General features: G+C 54.8%; 2 protein-coding genes across 4 annotated transcripts in view; one reads left to right on the forward strand and one right to left on the reverse strand.

The window, feature by feature from the left end:
- The window catches only part of TRAF7 (TNF receptor associated factor 7), a 31,189-nt gene extending 11,409 nt beyond the window's left edge, over positions 1-19,780 (forward strand). For 2 of the 3 annotated variants that reach the window (XM_053957660.1, XM_053957661.1), the window contains exons 4-21: positions 601-692; positions 4,734-4,850; positions 6,070-6,162; positions 7,818-7,851; positions 9,622-9,805; positions 10,492-10,626; positions 11,709-11,926; positions 12,128-12,201; positions 12,679-12,727; positions 12,843-12,970; positions 14,005-14,087; positions 14,455-14,494; positions 15,118-15,234; positions 16,289-16,411; positions 17,151-17,270; positions 18,094-18,225; positions 18,400-18,519; positions 19,063-19,780. In XM_053957660.1, coding sequence (XP_053813635.1) covers positions 601-692; positions 4,734-4,850; positions 6,070-6,162; positions 7,818-7,851; positions 9,622-9,805; positions 10,492-10,626; positions 11,709-11,926; positions 12,128-12,201; positions 12,679-12,727; positions 12,843-12,970; positions 14,005-14,087; positions 14,455-14,494; positions 15,118-15,234; positions 16,289-16,411; positions 17,151-17,270; positions 18,094-18,225; positions 18,400-18,519; positions 19,063-19,077 — 1,874 coding nt within the window. In that variant the 3' untranslated portion in view covers positions 19,078-19,780. The remainder of the gene's footprint in view (positions 1-600; positions 693-4,733; positions 4,851-6,069; positions 6,163-7,817; positions 7,852-9,621; positions 9,806-10,491; positions 10,627-11,708; positions 11,927-12,127; positions 12,202-12,678; positions 12,728-12,842; positions 12,971-14,004; positions 14,088-14,454; positions 14,495-15,117; positions 15,235-16,288; positions 16,412-17,150; positions 17,271-18,093; positions 18,226-18,399; positions 18,520-19,062) is intronic. The other variant, XM_053957662.1, reaches the window with a different exon arrangement.
- A 236-nt stretch (positions 19,781-20,016) lies between these two features.
- The window catches only part of CASKIN1 (CASK interacting protein 1), a 29,293-nt gene continuing 27,068 nt past the window's right edge, over positions 20,017-22,241 (reverse strand). Inside the window, exon 20 of the mRNA XM_053957641.1 lies at positions 20,017-21,946. Coding sequence (XP_053813616.1) covers positions 21,850-21,946 — 97 coding nt within the window. The 3' untranslated portion in view covers positions 20,017-21,849. The remainder of the gene's footprint in view (positions 21,947-22,241) is intronic.

Below are 22,241 nucleotides of genomic sequence, written 5' to 3' on the forward strand. Positions count from 1 at the left end.
CTCAGCAGGTGAGGGGAGCCTGAGCCCTGGCACGTGGGGTGAATGTAGGAAGAGGCCTGTTTTCATTTTGGGATACAAATATCCTTCCTTTAATAGAAACAAAAAGACTTGACACTGATTTTGATAAGGATAAGAACATCTGCCTGAGAAAAACGTTTGGATTACATTTGTCCTGGACTCTGGATGGTTTTGGACTCCCAAATATTTACATTCAGAGTTTTATACGTATTAGAGTCAGTTACATGATCTCTATACAAATATTTCATATTTAATTTAGCATGGCTCCCCTGTGCCTCAGGGATATCCAGACCTCCCTGGATCCAGGCGATTTTTACCGGTGACTGAGATATGTGGGGGTATAAAGTTTCCTTTTAATAATATTTTTAAGCTGTGGATCTGACAGGATATTACCTGTGCTCTTTTCTGGGCAAGCTCTCAGAGATCAGGGTTGTTCTAAGTCCAGTCATGAACTAGCATTGGAGCATCCCTAGTCTTTTCCTTTTCTAAGGAACACTTACAGCTACAGAGGCTGTCCCATAGCTTGGCAATGTTCCTGAGGAGCCTAAATGCTTGTTTTTTCTTTTTAAATTCCCTGTACAGCTGATGGGACCAATACTTTCAAGCAGCACCGTCGGACCCCGTCCTCCTCCAGCACCCTCACCTACTCCCCACGGGATGAGGATGATGGCATGGTAGGTGTTGCCAGGACCCTCCTGACTGGCTTAGCAGATCAGAAGTGAAATGAGAGGTGTCTGGAGCTCCTCTGGACTCCTCTGCCTCCCTCATCATTCTCTGTGTAACGTGTGCCCCAGAGGCAGGACCAGCCTCAGCGTTGCTGGTGCCGTGGGGAAGCAGCTCACGCTCACCTGGGGCTTCAGGCTGGAGCTGCTGCTGCTGCTTTTCACACTGCTTGAGATTGTTATGTGGGTCCAAAGCCTGGGAACTACAAATCCCAGAGCCTCCTTGGGAGGGAGTACCTGGCTCCTGGGACAGCAGGGAGCTTGGGAGGAAACAGCCCCTGCCAGGGATGTCTGGGCTGAGACTGGGGCCAGGCACTCTCCGTGTTGGATGGATCCCAGCTGGCTCTGCTGGCCACAGAATCCATTCCTATTCCCACCTCCAGATGGGGCCTCTGACCACGGGGAGCGGGTTTGAAACCTGCAGATTGGGATGTTGGACACGACGGGCTGTGCTGGGCTTCCCACACAAACCATTCCCGGGTCTCCCAGTATCTTGGTGGTAAAGCAGTTCCCAGTTTTGTATCCAGCTTTCTCACTCACTTCTGAGTACGTTCTTTTTGGGTAATTTAGTGATTGAACAGTCTTCAAGGTTAGCTGCTTGGAGAGACATTAAATTAGCTACATCAATTAAATCAAGAACAGCATCAGCAAAGCAAACGTTGATGAAAGGATGGACACCTCTGAGGCTGGACCTTCTCTTCTCCCTGGTGCTCCAGCTACATCTCACAACCACAAGCTCTGTTCAGATCTAAACATGTTAGTAACAAACTTCAAATTAAGTATTTGTAGACATAGTCAGGTTACAAGACCCAATTTCCAAGGCAGGCATAAATGGATCATTGCTGCTGGAGTTAGAGACTGGGGTCAGCAACAGCGTGGAGCTGCAGCACTTCTTAAAATAAATTTGACACCAGATTGCAAAGAATTTTATTGTCAGCATCCTATAAAGTTCCTTCTGTTGTTCAGAGGTCTTGCTGTGTTTTATGTGAGCCCGTGGGGGTTTTGTTTGTTGTTGGTCTTTTTTCTAACAAGTCCTTTGAAAATTTGCCTGGTGTCCTTGGCAAGTGCAGCTCTCCAGCCCACCACTGACCCCACGAGCTGGGCCAGTGTTCAGGCCACCCCTGGCTGTCAGCACAGCCCCTCTGGGCTGAATGCTGGGCTCACAGTGCCCTTTTCACAAGCTGGGCAGTTCTCACAGGGCAGAGGGGAGGATTTTTCCAGAGGAGGGGATGCTGTGAATATTTCATTTAGCCAGGTCTGATAAAGAAACTCCCTGACTCTTTTGAAAACTCCACTGGCAAGGACTAGGGTGTGCAGCCAAGAATGGGGGAGATCTCTGTTGGGAGCCAGCTTCAATCCTCTTGGGCAGTCTCAGCCCACTTCCCCTGGAGTGATAAATATTCTTTAGCAAAAATAATGAGAGGATTAATGAGTGGTTCAGGAAGCAGTGTGAGGTGCTGACAAACCAGAACCGCCTCAGTCCTCCTCTGCCTGCTGCTCCAGGCAGACTCACTAACCCTCTTAGGAAGCTTCATTTGCTTTGTCAAGAAATAATCTGGGATTTCCCTTCCTCATCACTGAGTTTCCCTCCTCCAGAAGCTGCCAAGGGCTTCTCAGCCATCAGAGAGACAGCTGGAGACCAGTCAGAGCCCTCCTGTGACCTCCACCACCCCCTTTTCTTTCCTTGTAAAGCTGCTGTTAATGAAAAAAAAGCAGAGCAGTGTGCTCTGTGTGCAGGGCAGGGATTGCTGCGTGGCTGGTGTTGTCCTGCCTGGACACAGTGCCACAGGTTCCCACCTTGCTGTGCCTGCATGGAGCTGGAACCAGGGCTGTGCTGGAGCCTCCAGCTGGGGGCTGCTCCTGTCGCTGAGGTGGTGGGAACTGCAGCTAAAGATTGCAGCTGAATACTCCAACAATTGGATGCCATGGATGGAGGCTGCCTGCCTGTCCAAAGTCTGTTGTTTACAGGGAGCTTCACCTCTGAGCCACAGGCTGGATTGAATTGCCAGCAAAAAACTCCCCATCTTCCATCAGATGTTTGAGTGCTCCATCCTTGGGCTGCTTGAAGGTGTGCCTGATGTTTAGTGCAGAAGTGAGGTGTCTCGAGTTTTATCCTTGTTTGCTTGGCAAAACCAAGGCTGCAGATACCCAGAGGGTCTGGAAATGCCAGCACACCCTCTGCCATTCTGTGTTGTCCCCACAGCCTGGGGGGAGTGAGGGATCCTTCTCAGCCCATCCCCTTCTCTGCTGTGCAGTTAACACCAGCATTTTCCAAACCAGGACGCAGGGAGCTGAACCCCAAGTCTTACCCAAACCTTCTGTGCCTCACACCCCTGCCCCCTGGGAAAGCTGAAGGCCCCTCTCTGTTGGTGATCCTCACTGGATGCTGCTGGTGACAAACCTGCCTCCCTGCAGAGCCTGCCTTTGCTGCCCTCACCCCCCCTGTCACCTCCAGAGTGGGAACTGTGCACAGTCATTCTGGTTATTTTAATAATTTCTGCTACTAGTGGAGGAAAATAATAAAATGAATGGATTCACATAAAATGGATTTACCTCATTATAACCATTCCTCCTTAAGGTTTATGTATTTAGTCAATAAATATGCTGTCTTTAAAGGAAAGACATTTATGCTTTGGCTTCTAAGCAGATGCAGCATTTCTGAGTTCCTCGGAGCCCAGGATCATACAAATGAAGCAGCAGAGCAGTGTGAGGAACCAGCAGGATCCTGGTCTGCTGCTCTCCTGCAGCCCAGCCAGGCTGCACTGGGACTGCAGCATGCTTTGTCTCTGGGGAGGGCAGCAGCCTCTGAACCTCATCTTGCAGCTTCCATTGCTGCATTTCCTGCTGGCCCCACTGCCCTCCTGCATTCTTTGTCTGGCCTTGGCTCTGATGTCACCCACTTTGCCCCAGGGCAGGCACACAGACTGCAGCTCCCGAGGCTCAGATGGAGCAGGAGGAAAAGCGTTTTTCCCACAAGGTGCAGGACAGGACCTCAGCAGAGTCTGTTCTATGCAGCTTTCCCTGTTCCCTGGGCAGTGCCAGGCCTGGCCTGGGCCAGGGAGAGTCCCTTTTCCAGTGGGCAGCCAGGATCTCCAGAGCTCCTTCCAGCCAGCACTCCTCAGGAGACTGACAGAGGCTACAGCCAGGCCTTGGAGAGTGCGACACGTGCAGATGCTCATCCATCGTGCCTTGTCTGAAGTGTCTGAAGCTTCTGGCTTCATTCTTCCATTTCTTTGTCCAAGCATCCATTCTGCTCATAGAAGGCCTTTATTCCTGCTCTCTGCACCTTTTGCACTCCACCAGCAGCGTCTCCTCCAGAGTAACCCCGCAGTTACTGCACTGGATCCTCAAATCCAGTCTCCCCATGGTCTGCAGTCTCCAGTGGCGCTTTGACACGGAATGGCACCTTGGCTACGTGCTGCTGGTTGATATTCCAGCAGCAGCATTGCCTCAAAGCCAATCCCAAGGCCGCCGTGGGCAGAGGATCTCTCTGGATTGGCGCGCGCCGTGTCCGCTCCGCTCTCCCCTCCCGAGCAGGAAGCGGCAGAGCCGGGCTCACAGAGAATTCAATAGAAGGAAGTCTCCACACTTACGCAAAGAAATTTGGCAGAAGTTAGATAGTGAGTGCAACAACAAGTGCTGCTGCAGAGATTAGAGGCATTGCAGGAGCTGGAGCAGTCTCTGGGGGAGATTTACATGAAGGATTAGTTCTTCCAGACTGTTGCTTTGCGGGTGTGCACGGTAAGTGTGCAGGGAATGCACCTTGGAGAAAGTGATGTGCTATGAATTTCGATGTCAGCCTGGCTTAGGGAGTTAAACCCGAGTGATTCCTGTCTCTGGGCACGGTGCAGGGAAGGGCACACAGCAGCAGGGCCACTCAGTGCAGCTGGGAGTGGAGCAGCTGAGTGTTGTGGAGGGGGAAAACTGAACTTGAAGGCTCTGCCTGGAGTTTGGGAATGATTTGCACTGACCAGAGCTGCTCTGTGTCCGCAGCCTCCGATCAGCACCCCGCGCCGCTCCGACTCCGCTATCTCCGTCCGCTCCTTGCACTCCGAGTCCAACATGTCCTTGCGCTCCACGTTCTCACTCCATGAGGAAGAGGAGGAGCCAGTAGGTATTTGGGATTGTCTGAAGGAGCAGGATTAGGAAGCTCAGTGTCAAAAGTGTAACTTAGTGGACTGTCGTGAGTACCCGGAGCTCTCAGGGGCAGATTTTGTGCGGTGCCTGGCTCAGACTCCTGCTTTTAGCTTTGATCCCACCGCTGACTTTGCATCCTCGTGTACCATTTCCCTGCCTGGAATGCGAGGACAATGGTGAGGCTTTTCTGCTTCCCAGAAAAACTGTAAGTCTGTGCAAAGTCCTGCCTGAGTCCTGCAGCAGAGCAGGGTGGGTTGCAAGGCTCAGGCTGGTGGTCTGGCCCCAGGCAGCAAAAAAATACAATTCCCTGTGGATTTGGAGCCCCATCCCCATTCAGGGCTGTGTGGCACCCCACAGATTTGAATGTAAGCCCCAGGAGGGTGCAAGGAATTGTCTACATGCTGGGGGAGGATACTTTTAAACTGAACTTAGCTTGTGACCCAGTAACCAACCCCAAACTGGATGAATAATCGGTCAGGCGGCGTTCTGCCACTGATCTGGGATAAGAGTTTGTTTCATATTTGGGAACCCAGGGGCCCGTGTTTGCATTTCTGAGAGCAGCACAGGATGAAAAGACAGAGCAAACTGCAGAGATTGATTGGAAATGCTCTGAAATGTGAGCATGGAGAGCCATGGTGCTCTGGGAGGACGTGCTTGGAGCCCTGTGCTGGCCGTCCTAGCTGGTTATCAAAACTGGAGAGATGGGCCCATTGCAGCAGAAACAATGTTGTTTCTGCTTCCTGAGGAGTGAAGGAGCCCTTCCTTCAGAATGCTTCAGAAACACAAGAGTGCAGGCTGCTTTAAAATTGCTCTTAAGCTCCGGCTTAGCACAATTTTGACAACTCTATGCTCAGGCCAACCAAGGACAAAGTCCCAGCCAGTGCAGCTCATGCAGTTCTGGTGACTGAATCACTGGCAAAGAAGCTGGTCTGCGCAGTCTGCTGTCAGGTGCTGATCCTGCCAGATGCTGGTGGCCCCCAGTTTGTGATCTCCAGCCATTCCCAAGTTCATTCTTCCCCTACCGGAACTCAGCAGATCCAGACAGAATTTTATGTTGATGTAATAAAACCCTCAGTGTGCCCCAGGCTCCCCGAGGCTCATCACTGAGGGATTGTGTTATTCTTTCTGCAGAGCTGCAGGCTCTTGGTTTGGACTAATGCACGCTGTCTGTGTCCCTGTGTGTGCCCTGCAGGAGCCCCTGGTGTTTGCAGAGCAGCCGTCCGTGAAGCTGTGCTGCCAGCTGTGCTGCAGTGTGTTTAAGGATCCCGTCATCACAACCTGTGGGGTAAGGCATGGCTCTCCAAAATAATCCTCTGTGAGCCACAGCCAAGCCTGGGCCGTCCCCTCTGTCTCTCCCTGGGGTCTGCCAAGCAAAACTAGGGCTTGCTTAAAGTGGGATGGCTTTTCCCAGGAGAGCTGTACTGTCAGCCACCCCATCCCAGCCATGTTCAGTCTCCTTGCTGTGGCTTCCATGAGGTTGAAAACTCCTCCTGAAGGGCTCTGCAGGAGCTCCTGGGCACCCCAGGAATGACTGTGCTCTGTTGTGAAGGAAGTGTTGCTTATAAAACAAGAATGGCTTGAAGCTTCATTTAGTTAATGCTTGCAAAGGGATTTGAGATCCTTAAATGAAAGGCACGAGGTATTATGAATGTGCTTCTGGATTCCATTTTACTGGGATTTAATAGAAGCTGTATATTATTCCTGTGCTACTTGTGAAGAAAGATGGCTTTGAGATGGCTCTAATGCTTCTGATGTGATCTGATCACCAGGATGGGGCTGCAGCAACAGCAGCAGAGCTCAGGATTGTTTATTGCAGTGAGGGTGCTATTCCCCAAAAGTGCTGGAAGCTGCTGCAGTTTGGCTGCACCATTCCAGTAAGCAGCTCTGCCCAGAGACACTGAGATTTACTGGTTAATGTGGAAAAAAAGCCCACTGCAGGAAGCAGCCTGGCTTCATCTGCAGTCCTGCTCTGGCAGCTCTGGAGGGAGCTCAGTGCAGCTGTGCCGGGCAGGAAAAGGCCATGGGAGCAGGGCAGCAGATAACAGCTCCAGAGGGGGACTCACAGCCCTGCCAAGAGCTGGCTCTGTGGCCGGGGAACGTGGCTGAGGAGGCTCCAGGGAATGCACAGGGCAGGATCAGGACCAGTGGGATGCTGCAGCCTGTATGTTCATTAGTGTGTTAGACTGTGTTTGCTATTTTGTCAAGTTAAGCTGTCAGAACGGAGAGGGGAGCTATTTAAAGTGCTCAAATTTACAGAGCACTTAATGGGCTTACAAACCAGCTGTTCCATCTGCCTGGCAGCAGGACAGGGCAGCTTCTGCTGCTGTGAGAAGGCTCCAGAGGGATGGATGTGATGGGCTGACTGGGCAAGGACAGGGAGAGGCCAGGCTTCCCCTTCCCCCGAGGGCTTCTCAGGGGAATGGGAGGGATGGCATGGGCTACAGTGGAGGGTGAAGTAGAGAAACCCTGTGCAGATGTGGAGGGTAGGAAAGACTTGGATGTGTTCAAGAGCAGGCTGGATGGAGCTCTGAGCCCTAGTCTGGTGGAAGGTGTCCCTGCCCATTGGAAGGGAATTGGAACTTGATGATCTCTAAGATCCCTTCCAACCCAAACCATTCCAGGATTCTGTGATCCCGTGAATATCAGAGTGTGGCAGAACATGCCCCCAGCTTTGTCTTGCACCACAATCATGGCCTGATCCTGAACGGGGAGAGCGTCAAAGCTCCAGACTGTGTGTTCAGGACCTGTGCTTCACCCTGAGCTGCCTGAGCAAGCAGCTGGGGTTTGCCCTGTGGTGCTGAGCTAAAACAGGCAGAACAGCTGCTGAGGCTCCTGAGCCTCAGGCTTTGCTGTCTCCCACCTTTCCCATCGGTAGCCACAGGGAATAATTTGCCCGCTCTCGTTTTACGCTGACGCTGCTGTTCCTCTCTGTCTCCACAGCACACGTTTTGCAGGAGATGTGCCTTAACATCTGGTGAGTACAGAGCTGTTCTTGTGTGATGCAGCCAAAACACTGTTATTTCCTGGTTGATTTGCTTTCACCTAAAGAGAAACCTGCAGAAAAATGTCCAAAGGGCTTAAAACAAGCTGTCAGTCAGACGTGCCACTGCAGCAGTGAGGGGCTGGGGGCCAGTGGTACACTCTGGAGCATGGGCACTGCAGAAAGGGCTGGGCACAGGATGTTCTCAGATCCTGGAAAATGCAGTGGATAATCCCAGGATAATACATGTCTTGCCCAGAGTTGACCCACTGATTTCAAACTGAAAGCTCTCTGTGTCTGCCTGGGTAAAGAACCAGGGGCCCCTTTCTCCCCCATCCCCTCAGTGCCAGGGCTCTGGCCCCTGACTGAGCCCCACTGAGCTGCTTTAGCTCACCCAGAACCCTGGGAGAGCCCACACCCCTGGCTGCTGGCCTGGGCTAACCAGCTCCCGCTTGGGTTGGACTTTGGCTACAAAAAAAAGACTTTTTTTGGCACGAGCCTGTGCCCCTCTTGGCAAGCTGTTGTTCAGCACAGAGCCAAGCCATTGGCATCACCAGAACAGCGAGCCCTGAGGAGGATCCCTGGGGAGTCCTGCAGAGCAGCTGCTCTTTCTGCCTTAAGATTGTTTTGTGTTCCACATGCAAGAGGTGCCTCTGCTTTGCATGTTAATCCCCTCACCGTGCTCTGCCACATCAACCCCAACCCACAGATCTGTAGCAAAAGGCTTTGCCATTGCAATCCCCATGCCTGGAGTGTTCCATAAACAGCTGGATGAGGCAGAGCTCAGTTGATGAGGTGGTGATCGGTTCAAGGCTTGGACTTGATGATCTTGGAGGTGTTTTCCAATCTAAAGGATATGGGTTTCAGTGGTTGCTGGCAGCAGGAGCTGAGCCCAGGCCTGGGTGAGGAGCAGGTTATGGCTGGGGCATCTGGTGACTTGTGCTCACTGCCTGTGAACACTCACCCTTCAGCCAGCACAAGGCAGTCTGAATCAGCGTGGGCTTCTTTCATTGGCAGCTCCCTCAAATCATTGTGAACTAACATAAACTGTAACTTTTCCATGTCCCCAAGACAAACCAAAGGCTTTCAGACCTTGGGTGAATATTCCTGGCTCTTTCCATGGGCACTCACCTGGCAGTTGGCTGACCTGACCAGGGAAGGCAGACAACCACCATTTCCACGCAGGGGCTCTGGGAAATGCTGGTGCCCTGTCTCAGCCCTCACTGACCGTGTCACCCTTCCCTTCCCTTCCCTTCCCTTCCCTTCCCTTCCCTTCCCTTCCCTTCCCTTCCTTCCCTTCCCTTCCCTTCCCTTCCCTTCCCTTCCCTTCCCTTCCCTTCCCTTCCCTTCCCTTCCCTTCCCTTCCCTTCCCTTCCTTCCCTTCCCTTCCCTTCCCTTCCCTTCCCTTCCCTTCCCTTCCCTTCCCTTCCCTTCCTTCCCTTCCCTTCCCTTCCTTCCCTTCCCTTCCCTTCCCTTCCTTCCCTTCCCTTCCCTTCCCTTCCCTTCCCTTCCCTTCCCTTCCTTCCCTTCCCTTCCCTTCCCTTCCCTTCCCTTCCCTTCCTTCCCTTCCCTTCCCTTCCCTTCCCTTCCTTCCCTTCCCTTCCCTTCCCTTCCCTTCCCTTCCCTTCCCTTCCCTTCCCTTCCCTTCCCTTCCCTTCCCTTCCCTTCCCTTCCCTTCCTTCCCTTCCCTTCCCTTCCCTTCCCTTCCCTTCCCTTCCCTTCCCTTCCCTTCCCTTCCCTTCCCTTCCCTTCTCTCCGTGGCAGAGAAGTGCCCCGTGGACAACGCCAAGCTGACGGTGGTGGTGAACAACATCGCGGTGGCCGAGCAGATCGGGGAGCTGTTCATCCACTGCAAGTACGGCTGCCGGCCCGCGGCCAGCAGCAAGCCCACCGCCTTCGAGGTGGACCCCCGCGGCTGCCCCTTCACCATCAAGCTGAGTGCCAGGAAGTGAGTGCTCCTTCCAGCCTGGAGCAGCCAGGAATTCTCAAAATTCCTCTCCCGGGCAAGGGCTGTGCCAGCCTGGCCTGCCCCGGCTGCCCTGCGGCTCTGGGGCCGTGTGGCTCCTGCTGGCACTGCTCTGCTTGGCTGTGCCACGGGGATGGGCAGGGTGGCTTCAGGGGATGGCTCAGATGGAGGCAGATGGGCTGGTGTCAGGGGGAGGATGCTGTTTTCTGCTCCCTGAGTGCCAGCACTGGGACAGGGGGTGCGTTGTGAGAGCGGCCACCGCGCATCTGGGATGAAACTCCATGGCTGAGGTCAAATAGAGAACCTGGCATTCTTTTTGTAAGAGGAATTATCTTGGTTATATCCTGTGAATTTGAAATCTACCTCCCTCCCCATCCTAAATGCATTCCCTCTTTTCCCTGTCTGTTGCCTGTTGTTGATGGCTGCCTGAAGGCTCAGCCCATCAGCTGCAGAAGTAGATGTGCCCTGTGAAGATGTGGCCTATTGTTACTCTCCATTTTCTGGCCAAATGAGAATTTAAAGCTGGAATTGCAGTCTCAGAGCAGGAGGCTTTGGATCATCTGACAGCCTCACAGGGCTGGTTTGCTCCTCTCCTGACGGTCTGTGTTGTTCTCAATAATTTTTGCTCGTTGCTGATTTTCCCTGCTTTTGCTTCTCTCCGTGGACAGGGATCATGAGAGCAGCTGTGATTACAGACCCGTGCGCTGCCCCAACAACCCCAGCTGCCCTCCCCTCCTCAAAATGAACCTGGAGGCTCACCTGAAGGAGTGTGAGCACATCAAGTGTCCCCACTCCAAATACGGGTAAGGAGCTGATGTTTTTGGGTGGGGAAGCTGCACTGAACTCGTTACTGAGCTGCTTTTTGGCTGCTGCAGCCTTGGGGTGGCCTTGAGGCCTCTGAGCAGCTCTCCCCAGCGCTGTGCATTGGCCTGAGGCTGAGCTGGGGGTTACAGGGATTGCAGGAGGCAGCCCCGGAGCCTCTGGGTGGGAACAGGCAGGTCATGGTGAGGAGGAGGGTGAGTGCACAGGCAGAACAGCTGCAGGAGAGTCAGAGCATGAAGAGAGGGGGGTGAGGACAAGAGTAAATTGAGCACCATGGCTGTGTCTTGCCAAGCAGGCCTTGTCCCAGGCGAGGGAAGTGCTGATCCACCTCAGAGGGTTCCCTGTCACCCAAGCCCCAGGGCAGCCCCTGCTTGGGGGGAAGAGAATTCACAGAAAGTTCTTGCAGCACTGGCACAGGGCAGTGGTGGAGTCCCCACCCCCAAGGGATTTAAATGCCATGTAGATGTGGCACTTGGGGACGTGGGTTAGTGGTGGCCTTGGGGGAGCGAGTGGACTCGATGGTCTTAGAGGCCTTTTCCAACCCCAACAGTTCTGTGATTCCATGATCCTAAGCCATGTCTTGGCAGAGGCAGAGCAAGGCAAGTCCTGGCAGAGCAGCCCTGACTCTGCCATGCTGCAGGCCCAAGTCAGCATCTGCTGAGGTCAGCTGCAGTTTTTTCCACTGGTTTTGATGGCTCCTGGTGAACACAACAAACTGATGCCACACTCTGTCTCCTGCCCAAGATCTGCTTTTCCTTGCAACTTCCAGACAAACAGTCTAGTTTGGGGCCAGTGCCCTGCCTGGAAGAATGGCAGCTGCTTGGCTTCTCTTGTCCTGCAGTTGCCTCTCCCAGCAGGATCATAGAACCATTAAAATTGAAAAAGCCCTCCAAGATGATCAAGTCCACCCTTTGAAGGATCATGAGCCACAATATCCCTGCTGCTGGCAGGAGGAGCAGGACAGCTGGGGACCCACACAGGCTTGGGAGCTCCCTTGAGGAGACAGCTGAGCAAGGAGTCTCCAGGTGAGCCCTGCTCCAGCCAGCATCTGCCTTCCCTTCAGGTGTGCGTTCATAGGAAACCAGGACACCTATGAGACCCACCTGGAGACCTGCAAGTTCGAGGGGCTGAAGGAGTTCCTGCAGCAGACGGACGATCGCTTCCACGAGATGCAGGTGGCAATGGCCCAGAAGGACCAGGAGATCGCCTTCCTGCGCTCCATGCTGGGGAAACTCTCCGAGAAAATCGACCAGCTGGAGAAGAACCTGGAGCTGAAGTTTGGTGAGCGTGCACCAGACGAGCTCTGTGGTCAGAGCTGTAGGGACAGGGCAGCTCTTCGGGGTTGCTCATTACAGGGTTGCTCTCCCTGCTGCTGATGGCACAGTGTGTGGCGAGGTTGGGTGGCAGTGGCTGCCCTCTGCCTGTTCCCTGGGATGCCACCAGTGGCTCTGCAGTGACCGTGGGCCTGTCCCTCTCTCGCAGATGTGCTGGACGAGAACCAGAGCAAGCTGAGCGAGGACCTGATGGAATTCCGCAGGGACGCCTCCATGCTGAACGTGAGCACGGGCCCTGGGCTGGAGTTACCTGGCTCTGCCCCTAGCTGGGCTTCTCCTGCTTTGGGGAGAGCCTTCTGCTCCAAAGCCTGGGCCTTTTACAGGGGCATTGTCCCCTCCTCCCTGCCTGCAGAAAGCAGGGGGATAAGCAGATCCGAGCAGTCTGGTGAATTGCAGAGTGAGGACAGTATATTCTGAGAGGTATTTCTGGGCCTCTCTGAATACTGAAGAGTTTAATGCAGGTGTGAGGTGCTGTCAGAGCCCTGTGGTCTCTGGAGGGAGGTGACAGAGGGAGGTGGCAGTCACAGAGTAGAGCAGAGACCTCTGGGTCAGAGGATGAGTTGGCTGCTGAGGAAGGGCCCTGTGGGCATCAAGAAGACAAGAGGGGTTGTGGCAGTGGAGGGGACAGTCCTGAAGCCATGTCCAGGGCGGGCTGGCCTGGATGGCTCCACAGCTCACACAGCTTGTTGTGTTTTTCAGGATGAGCTCTCCCACATCAATGCTCGGCTCAACATGGGCATCCTTGGATGTGAGTATCCCCATTGCCTGGGGCTGGGTGTGGGGGATGCCCAGGGAGCCCTCCTGGCTGCTGTGCAGAGCAGCAGCACTGCTCTCCCTCCCTCACCTGCCTCTCCTTTCCGCAGCCTATGATCCTCAGCAGATCTTCAAGTGCAAGGGCACCTTTGTGGGCCACCAGGGCCCCGTGTGGTGTTTGTGTGTGTACTCCATAGGAGACTTGCTCTTCAGTGGCTCCTCAGACAAAACCATTAAGGTAAGAGCTTCCCTCTTCCATGCACCTTCTGCATTTGCACGTGGAACAGAAGCTGAGTTCACTTGTGGGGTGGGAAGATGTCACTTCCTAAAGTTTTCTCCAAAGAATCAAATGATTCTTTGTGATTATAGTTGGACAAAATTCTCTGCAAGGAAACATTATGTGCTGGTGAAATTGAGAGACAGAGATCTTTGCAAAGCCCTGATTAGAATCTCATTCCTGCAGCTGCTGGTTTTGCTTTATGTGGCATTTCGGGTATTCAGGACTATTTCAGCTTCTGATTTGATGTTCCTTTGTTATAAAAAGTCATCTTTAAACAAAACATTTGTCCCTGATCCAGTGCGTCCTTTCCCTGTTTTATGGCATGTTCGTTTTTCTTTGTCCTGTTTGCAGTAACTCAAACTGACAGCCCTGCCCCAGTGCAGCCTCAACAGCCCTTCCCAGTGTCACCGTGGTGGCTGCTGGTGGCTGCTGGCCAGGCTGGGGACCCCCATGGGCTGCCACAACTAACCCTGCCAGGAGCAGAGCTTTGGTTTCCTTGGTTTTAGAGCCACATGGCAGGAAGTGGATATTGCTGTACATTAGGGAAGGAAAGCAGATTTCTCTCCTGTCCTGGCTGCTCTGGGTGCCACATTCCCACTTGAGAGAGTGTGTGCTCAGGGAAAAAGCCTTTGCAGTGGCAGAGGAAGCTGTGCTGTGCCACTGGAGCCCTGGGATGGGGTGGGAAGTGCTAAAGCAGGAGCCTGAGAGCTGCTCCTTTGTCTCAGCTGCTGGCCTGTGTCTTGTTAGCTTCAGCCTGACCCTCTGCAGTCCATTCCCTTTGCTAGCCAAGCTTCCAGGCCTGGGGACTGGCAGGCAGTGCCCAGGTGACAGGCAGTGCCCAGGTGACAGGCAGTGCCCAGGTGACAGTGCCCAGGTGACGGGCAGTGCCCAGGTGACAGGCAGTGCCCAGGTGACAGGCAGTGCCCCAGTTTCCTCCTCTGGGTGCTGACATCCTGCCCAGGCTCCAGCCTCTGCCTCGTGTTTTCTGCTAGGTGTGGGATACCTGTACCACATACAAGTGCCAAAAGACCCTGGAGGGTCATGATGGAATTGTGCTGGCTCTCTGCATCCAGGGGTGAGTGAGGAGGGACACCTGTCCCTGGGGAGAGTGGGGACAGCCCCGGGGCCCCTGAGCATGCCCTCACAATTCCCATGCTCTGCCCTGCGTGTGCCAGATGAGGCACGAGAGGCGTATTTTGCCTCTTTGCTGTGGAAAAATGGGACAAAGAGTGTGTCTCTGTGGTCTCCCCTGTGTCCTGGTTCCCTCCCCTGGTCACCAGCAGGCTGCTTGGCTCCCTGCTCCACTCCAGCCTGGCCTCCCACAGGAACTGGGCCTGCTCTGGGTGGGCGAGCTGCCGTGGGGGTGCAGCTCCTGTCCCCCCAGTGCCGGGGAGGAGCTGGGTGGGCCCCTGCCATGGCTTTGTGTCCCGCTGTCGTTGCAGGAACAAGCTGTACAGTGGCTCTGCTGACTGCACCATCATCGTGAGTACCCCCGGGGGCACACCACAGGGGGACTGCCCCTCCCGTGCCAGGGTGGGGGGCTCATAACCCTCCTGTGCTGGATCCACTCCTGGGGTGGGCTTGTGTTAATACTTACCCCCCCCAACCCTCTGGAGTTACAAGGCTAGCCCAGATCTGAGAGAGCTTTGGGGGAAATATTACAGGGTTAAGGCAAAAGATTCCAAAAGAGGCTCTAACCCCCTGATGTGGTCCAAGACATTTATTCCATAGGAGGAAGAGGGAAAGAGAGTGAACAATGGAAGAGCATGGCCTTTTCTACCCTCCTGTTCAGGAAAGGACAATTGGCTCCCAGCCAATTGGGTCCAGAAAGGAAGGAAGGGTTAAACTAACATGGTTACAGCTACAGGGGTCTCTGGGGGTGGAAAAAACATTCCCCAGAGCAATGCAACAGGCTTGGGGCTTTCCTACAGACTGGATTTCCTCCTTGCAGCTCCTGCCTGGGGGCAGGGGGCTGGTGCTCTGGGCTGGGGCAGGGTGGCCAGCCTAGCCCCTCATGGGTGCTCTGCTTTGGTGGGCTTGACAGTGCTGGACTTGATCTCAGAGGGCTGTTCCCACCTAAACCATTCCATGATTCTTGTTTGCAGGTCTGGGATATTCAAAACCTGCAGAAGGTGAACACGATCCGAGCACACGACAATCCTGTTTGCACTTTGGTCTCCTCACACAACATGCTCTTCAGTGGCTCCCTCAAAGCCATCAAGGTGCAGCTCCAGGGCTCCTCTGGGGCTGCTTGGGGACCAGGAGTACAAACTCTCAGGCAGACGTGTCCAAAGAGGAAGGAAGTGGCATTTTGACCTGTAGGTGACCTTGTTGCCAAGGTCTCCTGAGCCACAGCACAGCCAGCCCTGCAGAGGTTTAGCCCATGCTCTGTGCTCAAGGGAAAGCTGTTCTCTGGCTGCAAAAGCACTATATTTCTTCCAGCTCTGTAAACCTGAGGTGCAGCTGGAGTATCCTGGCAGTTCCTGAGCATGTGTGTCCTCAGGCCCCCAACAGACCTGCCCAGAGCATTGGGAATTGTGTCTGGGCTCCAGAACTGGCTGGAGATTCAAGCTGTCTGTTTTGAAACCACCTCCAAAGGATCTTGAGTCTGCATTCCCTACCTAAAACATGCAGAAATCAGGAGCAGCTTTTCAGGCTGCCCTTTAAAGCCTTGGCTAGATTCCCGTGGTTCTGCTTCCAGCTCCTGGTGAGACAGCTTATGGGCCCGTCCATCTGTAAGAGGACTGTGCTCTTTTCTTTATCTGGGGCCTGGAGTGGTTCAGCTCTGGAGACAGCTCAAGGCTGGAGCAGCCACAGAGCAGAAGGAGAATTTGGGGCCTTTTGGGTTTGTCATCCCTGGCCACTTCCTGCCAGTGAGCCAGGCAGGCTCAGAGTGAGTGGGGGAGTGAGATCTGCCAGTCCCTGTGTGCCAGGGGTGGGAGAGGAGCTTTGTGGGAGTGGAAGTGCAGGGCAGCTCCGTGCTGCAGCTGTGGTGTACATTTTGCAGCCCGTGGCTCTGCTAGGGAAGGGTCTCTGCCAGCAGTAATGGAGGCTCTGGGCTGGCTCCCTCAGGGAATGTGCTTCCTCAGCAGTTGCTGGGTTTTATCAGCAAGTCAGTGGGATCAGGCAGTTCCCATCAGGCAGGAGAGCTGGCACAAGGATCCCCAGAAGAGCTGTGAGGGTGGGTGGGCAGGGAGGGTGGGCACTGCTGTCCGTGTCCTGCCCAGCCCCACTGAGATTCCTCCCTGTGTGTGTGTGTGTCCTTGCTTTCCACAGGTGTGGGATATTGTGGGTACTGAGCTCAAGCTGAAGAAGGAGCTGACAGGTCTCAACCACTGGGTTCGAGCACTGGTGGCTTCCCAGAACTATCTCTACAGTGGATCTTACCAGACCATCAAGGTGGGGCGCTGGCACTGGTGACACCCTGAGCCCCCTCTCCCCGTTCCTCTCTGTGCTCTGCACTGGGGCAGCAGCACCAGAGGCAGCTGCAGGGATGTGAGAGCACTGCTGACACATGGGGTTTTCCTGTGCTGATTCCATCTCCTCAGGCTGGGCCTCGGGAGCTGCTGGGGAGGCTCACTGGGACAAACTGGGCCTCAGCCACGGCGCCTCGTGGCTGCCGCAGCCTTATCTGCACTGACACTCCTGCTGATAACAGGGGAAGGTCACTGGCTGGCTGCAGAGTTACCATAAATCCGTGTCAGGGTTCCCAGTGCCCTCCCTCCTCTGTGCTGGCTCAGGTTTTGATGAATAGGTCACCTCTCAGGGGTGAACTGTCTGGGGGACACAGGAAAATTGGAAGTTGCCCTTCTCAGTGTTAATGAATCTCTTATTTGGTCTGCACTGGTTTTTAGTTCTATCAGGGACTGGGCTGTGTGTACACATGTGTGCAGTCTCACACAAAGGGTGTGAAGTCTCCACACAACGTTCCCAACCTGAGTGTTTAAAGCTGGGCAGCTAAATAAGATACCAGGGATTTGCTCTTCAGTGCTGGACATTCCCAGCTGGATAGGTTTGTCCCTAAAGGTGTGATCTGGGTACACGGGGAGCCAGGCTGACTCTGTGCATGGCAGAATGGCTGCAAGGGATCTCCCCTGTGGAGAAGGGTCTCATCCTGCCTCTGCTCGATCTCTCTCAGATCTGGGACATCCGGAACCTGGAGTGTGTGCACGTGCTGCAGACGTCGGGAGGCAGCGTGTACTCCATCGCCGTGACCAACCACCACATCGTGTGCGGCACCTACGAGAACCTCATCCACGTATGGATCAGCTGGGATGGGCTGCTGGGCTTGGGAGTGGGGACAGGGGCCTGGGGGTGGGCACCTGCCTCTGGCTGTCCCTCGGGCACAGCACCTGCCTCTGGCTGACCCTTGGGCACAGCACCTGCCTCTGGCTGTCCCTTGGGCACAGCACCTGCCTCTGGCTGACCCTTGGGCACAGCACCTGGTTCTGGCTGACCCTTGGGCACAGCACCTGGCTCTGGCTGTCCCTCGGGCACAGCACCTGGCTCTGGCTGTCCCTCAGGCACAGCACCTGCCTCTGGCTGTCCCTCAGGCACAGCACCTGCCTCTGGCTGTCCCTTTGGGCATGGCACCTGCCTCTGGCTGTCCCCTCGGGCACAGCACCTGGTTCTGGCTGACCCTTTGGCACAGCACCTGGCTTGGGCTGTCCCTCGGGCACAGCACCTGCCTCTGGCTGTCCCTCAGGCACAGCACCTGCCTCTGGCTGTCCCTCAGGCACAGCACCTGCCTCTGGCTGACCCTTTGGGCACAGCACCTGCCTCTGGCAGTCCCTTGGGCACAGCACCTGGCTCTGGCAGTCCCCTCGGGCACAGCACCTGGCTCTGGCTGTCCCCTTGGGCACAGCACCTGCCTCTGGCTGTCCCTTGGGCACAGCACCTGGCTCTGGCTGTCCCCTTGGGCACAGCACCTGCCTCTGGCTGTCCCCTTGGGCACAGCACCTGCCTCTGGCTGTCCCCTCGGGCACAGCACCCACCTGGCACTCTGCGTAGGGGCAGGAACAGCTCTCAGAGGGGAGCTGGGTGGCCTCAGCGCAGTGCCCAAGCCCGGCTGTGCCCCGCAGGTCTGGGATATCGAGACCAAGGAGCAGGTCCGCACGCTGACCGGGCACGTGGGGACAGTCTACGCCCTCGCCGTCATCTCCACGCCCGATCAAACCAAAGTCTTCAGCGCGTCCTACGACCGCTCGCTCAGGGTGCGTGTGCGGGACGCGGAGTCTGGGACGGCCCGAGGGAAGGGCGGGGGGGATCCCCAGCCCTGCGTGTCACGGGGCCTCCGTGTGTCACCCGTGTCACCCGTGACACGCCGCATCCCCGTCCCTCCCGGTGCTCCGCGCCGTGCTCGGCTCACGCTCCCCGTGTCCCCGCAGGTGTGGAGCATGGACAACATGATCTGCACCCAGACCCTGCTGCGCCACCAGGGCAGTGTCACCGCCCTGGCCGTGTCCCGCGGCCGCCTCTTCTCCGGCGCCGTGGACAGCACTGTAAAGGTGGGTTTGCTCAGGCTTGTCCTGCGTGGTTTGGGCTCATCCAGTGCTGGAATCGTCCGTTAAATGAGTTAGGAGTCAAAGTGACACCAGGCTGGAGCCAGGTGAGGGTAGAGCTCTGCTGCCAGGGAACAAGTGACCAGACAAGAGGACATAACCTCAAACTGGGCCAGGGGAGGTTCAGGTTGGACGTCAGGAAGAATTTCTTCATGGAACGGGTTGCTAAGGAAGGGGCTGTCCAGGGAGGTGGTGGAGTCCTCATCCCTGGAGGTGTCCAGGAAATGACTGGATGTGGCACTCGGTGCTCTGGGCTGGGTGACAAGGTAGGCATCAGTCATAGGTTGGATTCAATGATCTTGGAGGTCATTTCCAACCTCAGTAATTCTGGGATTCTTTGAAACAAGGGGATGGTTCCCCATGGGCAGGAGGTTTCCCTCCTGACAATGTTGTGATGCTGGCAGTGCAGAGGGAAGTTCCGTGGGGATGAGGAGAAGCCCACAGAGCTGCTCAGGAGTCACTGCCTGCGGTGCCGTTGTCTGTCCGCAGGTCTGGACGTGCTAACAAGAGCGTCACACGAGTCCTGCACACTGAAAGACCAAAAACTCTCCCTTCCATCGGCCTGTGGGTGACCACACCACTGAAACGACTGCTGCAGCTCCTGCACCGACCACTGCCTGCTGCTGCTGCCCCTCGGCCGGCGGCTCTCCGGACGGCTCTGCCCCACGGATGCTCCAGGTGTTCCCTCAGATCTGCCCCAGATGGTTGGAAAAGAGGAAGCTGTTCCAGTGCCAGTGCCCTCCTCTGCCTGTGCCCCCCCAGCTGGGGACACCCCCAGGCTGGGGCTGGGGGGACACTGGGGCTCGGGGCCAGGCGAGCGCAGCCCTTGGCCAGCGCCAGGACTGGACAGATCCATGTGTCCTGGTGGGGACAGGCTGGGCCCCTGTCCTTGGCAGGACTGAGCTTTAGGCCGTACCCTGGGTGGGCACCCGACCCCTTTCTGTCTCTAGTATTTAATTTTACTGCCAAGGCGCCGGGCCGATCCATCTGGGAAGAGGTGTTTCCTTGAGTAGCCAGGTACGATTTTTATGCCACAGCTAGTTCTCAAATCAAGTTCCACAAGCCCATTGTTCACCACCCTGTAATAATGGTCTCCACATTAAAGACAAAAAGCCTCCGTTGCATTTTTACTCACATTTTCTACTGTTTTTAAGATTGTAATATAGATTTGATTATTTCTTCATTGACAATAAAAGCAGAAAGAGTTGTTCCTGCCCGGTGTGAGTTATTGCTGGGAGCCAGCAGCCAGCACTGGCCCCGTGGGGTGAAAATTGAAAATTGAAGTGCCTGGGCCCTACACTCCACGGGGGACAGGTCCCAGCCAGGCCCCAGCACCCCACAGAGGCACCCAGGGGTGCCCTCAGACCGTGCAGCACAAACACCCAACACGCCACGAGGACTCGGGAGGGCTTGGGGACACAAACAGTGGTGGCAGGCCGGCAGGGGTTTTATTTTTTTTATTTTTATTTAAATATTTGTTGCCAGACTTGGTATAGGAGCAAACGTCTTCACAGCACCACGAGCCATCTACAATTCAGAATAGGAAGAATAAAGACGAGTAGAAGTGAAATCTAAGCACAGAAGAGCAGGGAGCAGCACCAAGATGCAGAGCTGGACAGATGGGATACGATACAGAGTCCATAACTTAATCATAAAAAATATATATATGTATATATCCATCATGTAGAACTTTATGGATTTTTTTTTTTTGTAGATACATATTTTTTTTTCTTTTCAACAGATATTTTCAGGCGGGTGATTTATTTTTTTAAATTATTTTTAAAGTCTTTTTTTTTTGTGTGTTTTGTTGGTTTTTTTTTTTTTTTTTCAAAAGAAATTTCAAAGTTGTGCCAAACACATCTGGATCAGCGACCACAACGGGAGAGACGGGGGAGACAGGGCAGGGAGGGAAGAGGGAAGGAGGCAGAGACCACTCCACGTCTCGAGAGGAAGAAAGGAACAGCAACACTTTTGTTTGGAAACCACAAGCAAAAAATGCATTCATCAGGACTCAAGCGACTGAACCAGACTCCAACTCCAGTTTGTACAGGAATATACAGCGGCGCGTCCCGCGGGACGCACCGGGCACACGCACCCCGCGTGCACACCCACGCACACCCACACGCACCCAGACAGAGACCGACGACAAAAGCAATAAAAAGGAACTGAACCAAACGCTGAAGACACTCCAAAAGAAATGAAACACCTCCAGTGTAAGAATTAACAAAAACCTCCATAAAACAAGGCACATCCTTTGAGTTCGTAACGGTGGAAAAAGAAAGACGCGACACTGAATCCCAACGGAAAACCCGACCAGAACCGCTCGCACGTACCTTCCACCCAGAGAAAAGGTAAATATTGTGCTACTCTTAGAATGAGTTTGCCACAAGACACACAGCTTAGTATAATCTAATAGTTTTTTCTCAAGCTAAAATCCAGTTTTCTCTTGATTTCTTTTAAACTGCTTTATATATAATTGCTAATATTTTTAAATCTTTTAAATATATATTTGTTAAAGTTTATTTCTTTTTTATTATTTTGGGGTTGGGGGAAATCTGCTTTATATCTTTTTTTTTTTTTTTTTTTTTTCCCCTCCAATAAATTAATACTTTTTTTTTTATAGCTTATCACCGTCCTGTCCCCAGGCGGGGAGGGGCCGGGCAGGGGCACGTCCCGCTGCCCCCAGGGCCACCGCCAGCCTTGCCCGCCCCCGCCAACGCCGACCGAGAAAGAAAACAAAGTTTAAAAATCAAAATTAAAAACGGAGCAAAGAAACCCAAGTGCGTTTGCCCGCCCGGCCCCGCCACCAGCAAACGCCACCGGTGACACGCGGCTGGCGGAGCCACCGCGCCGGGCAGGGCTTGTGCTACATTCGGGTGGCGGTGACCCGCGGCGCCGGGGCTGGCAGGGCGCGGGCGGCCACCGGACGGGTCCGTCGGGAGCCCCCCGGAGCCCCGGCCGCGGTTCGGTCCGGAGCGTGTTGCTTTGTTTCTTCTGTTGGGTTTTATTTCTGTGGTTTTTGTTGTTTTTGTTTTTGTTTTTGTTTTTGTTTTTTTTTTTTGCTTCTGCAAAAGGGAGTCCTGCCGGAGCCGGCGCCGAGTCCGTGAGCACAATCCTGAGGTATCTTCTTCTTTGTGCAAACCCCGAGGGACGGGATGTCCGGGAGGGGACGGCTGTACAAAGGGGACGGGGGGAGGGCGGCGGGGCCGGGGGGTCGTGGATCGTTGTGCCCTTGTGCCCACGTAAGCCCTGAGGTTCTCGGGGCCCTGGCGCCCCTCACTCCAGCATGGCATCCAGCTGGTCCGCCAGGTCGTCGAACATGCTGCCGATGTCGTCCAGGATGCTCACGGTGCTCTTCGACTCCACGGCCGAGCTGGGGAGCGACAGAGACGGGTGAGGGCAGGCAGGGGCAGGGACGGGGGCACGGCACAGCCCGCTCTGCCCCATGGCACGGCCCTCCTGCCCCTCTGCGGTGCCCAGCACCGTGTCCCCAGTGCCACGGCACAGTGTTCTGGCTCCATGTCCCCAGTGTCCCCTCTCCAAGACCACGTGCCTAGGTCCCCCTGCCCATGCTGCTCCAGCAAGATGTCCTTCAGTGTCACCTCCCCAGGGCGGTTCCAGCCAGGGTCCCCTGATGCTCCAGCAGTGTCCCCCAGCACCATCCCACT

This window comes from Vidua chalybeata, chromosome 16 (assembly GCF_026979565.1).
Source record: "Vidua chalybeata isolate OUT-0048 chromosome 16, bVidCha1 merged haplotype, whole genome shotgun sequence".
Taxonomy (NCBI): Eukaryota; Metazoa; Chordata; class Aves; order Passeriformes; family Viduidae; genus Vidua; species Vidua chalybeata.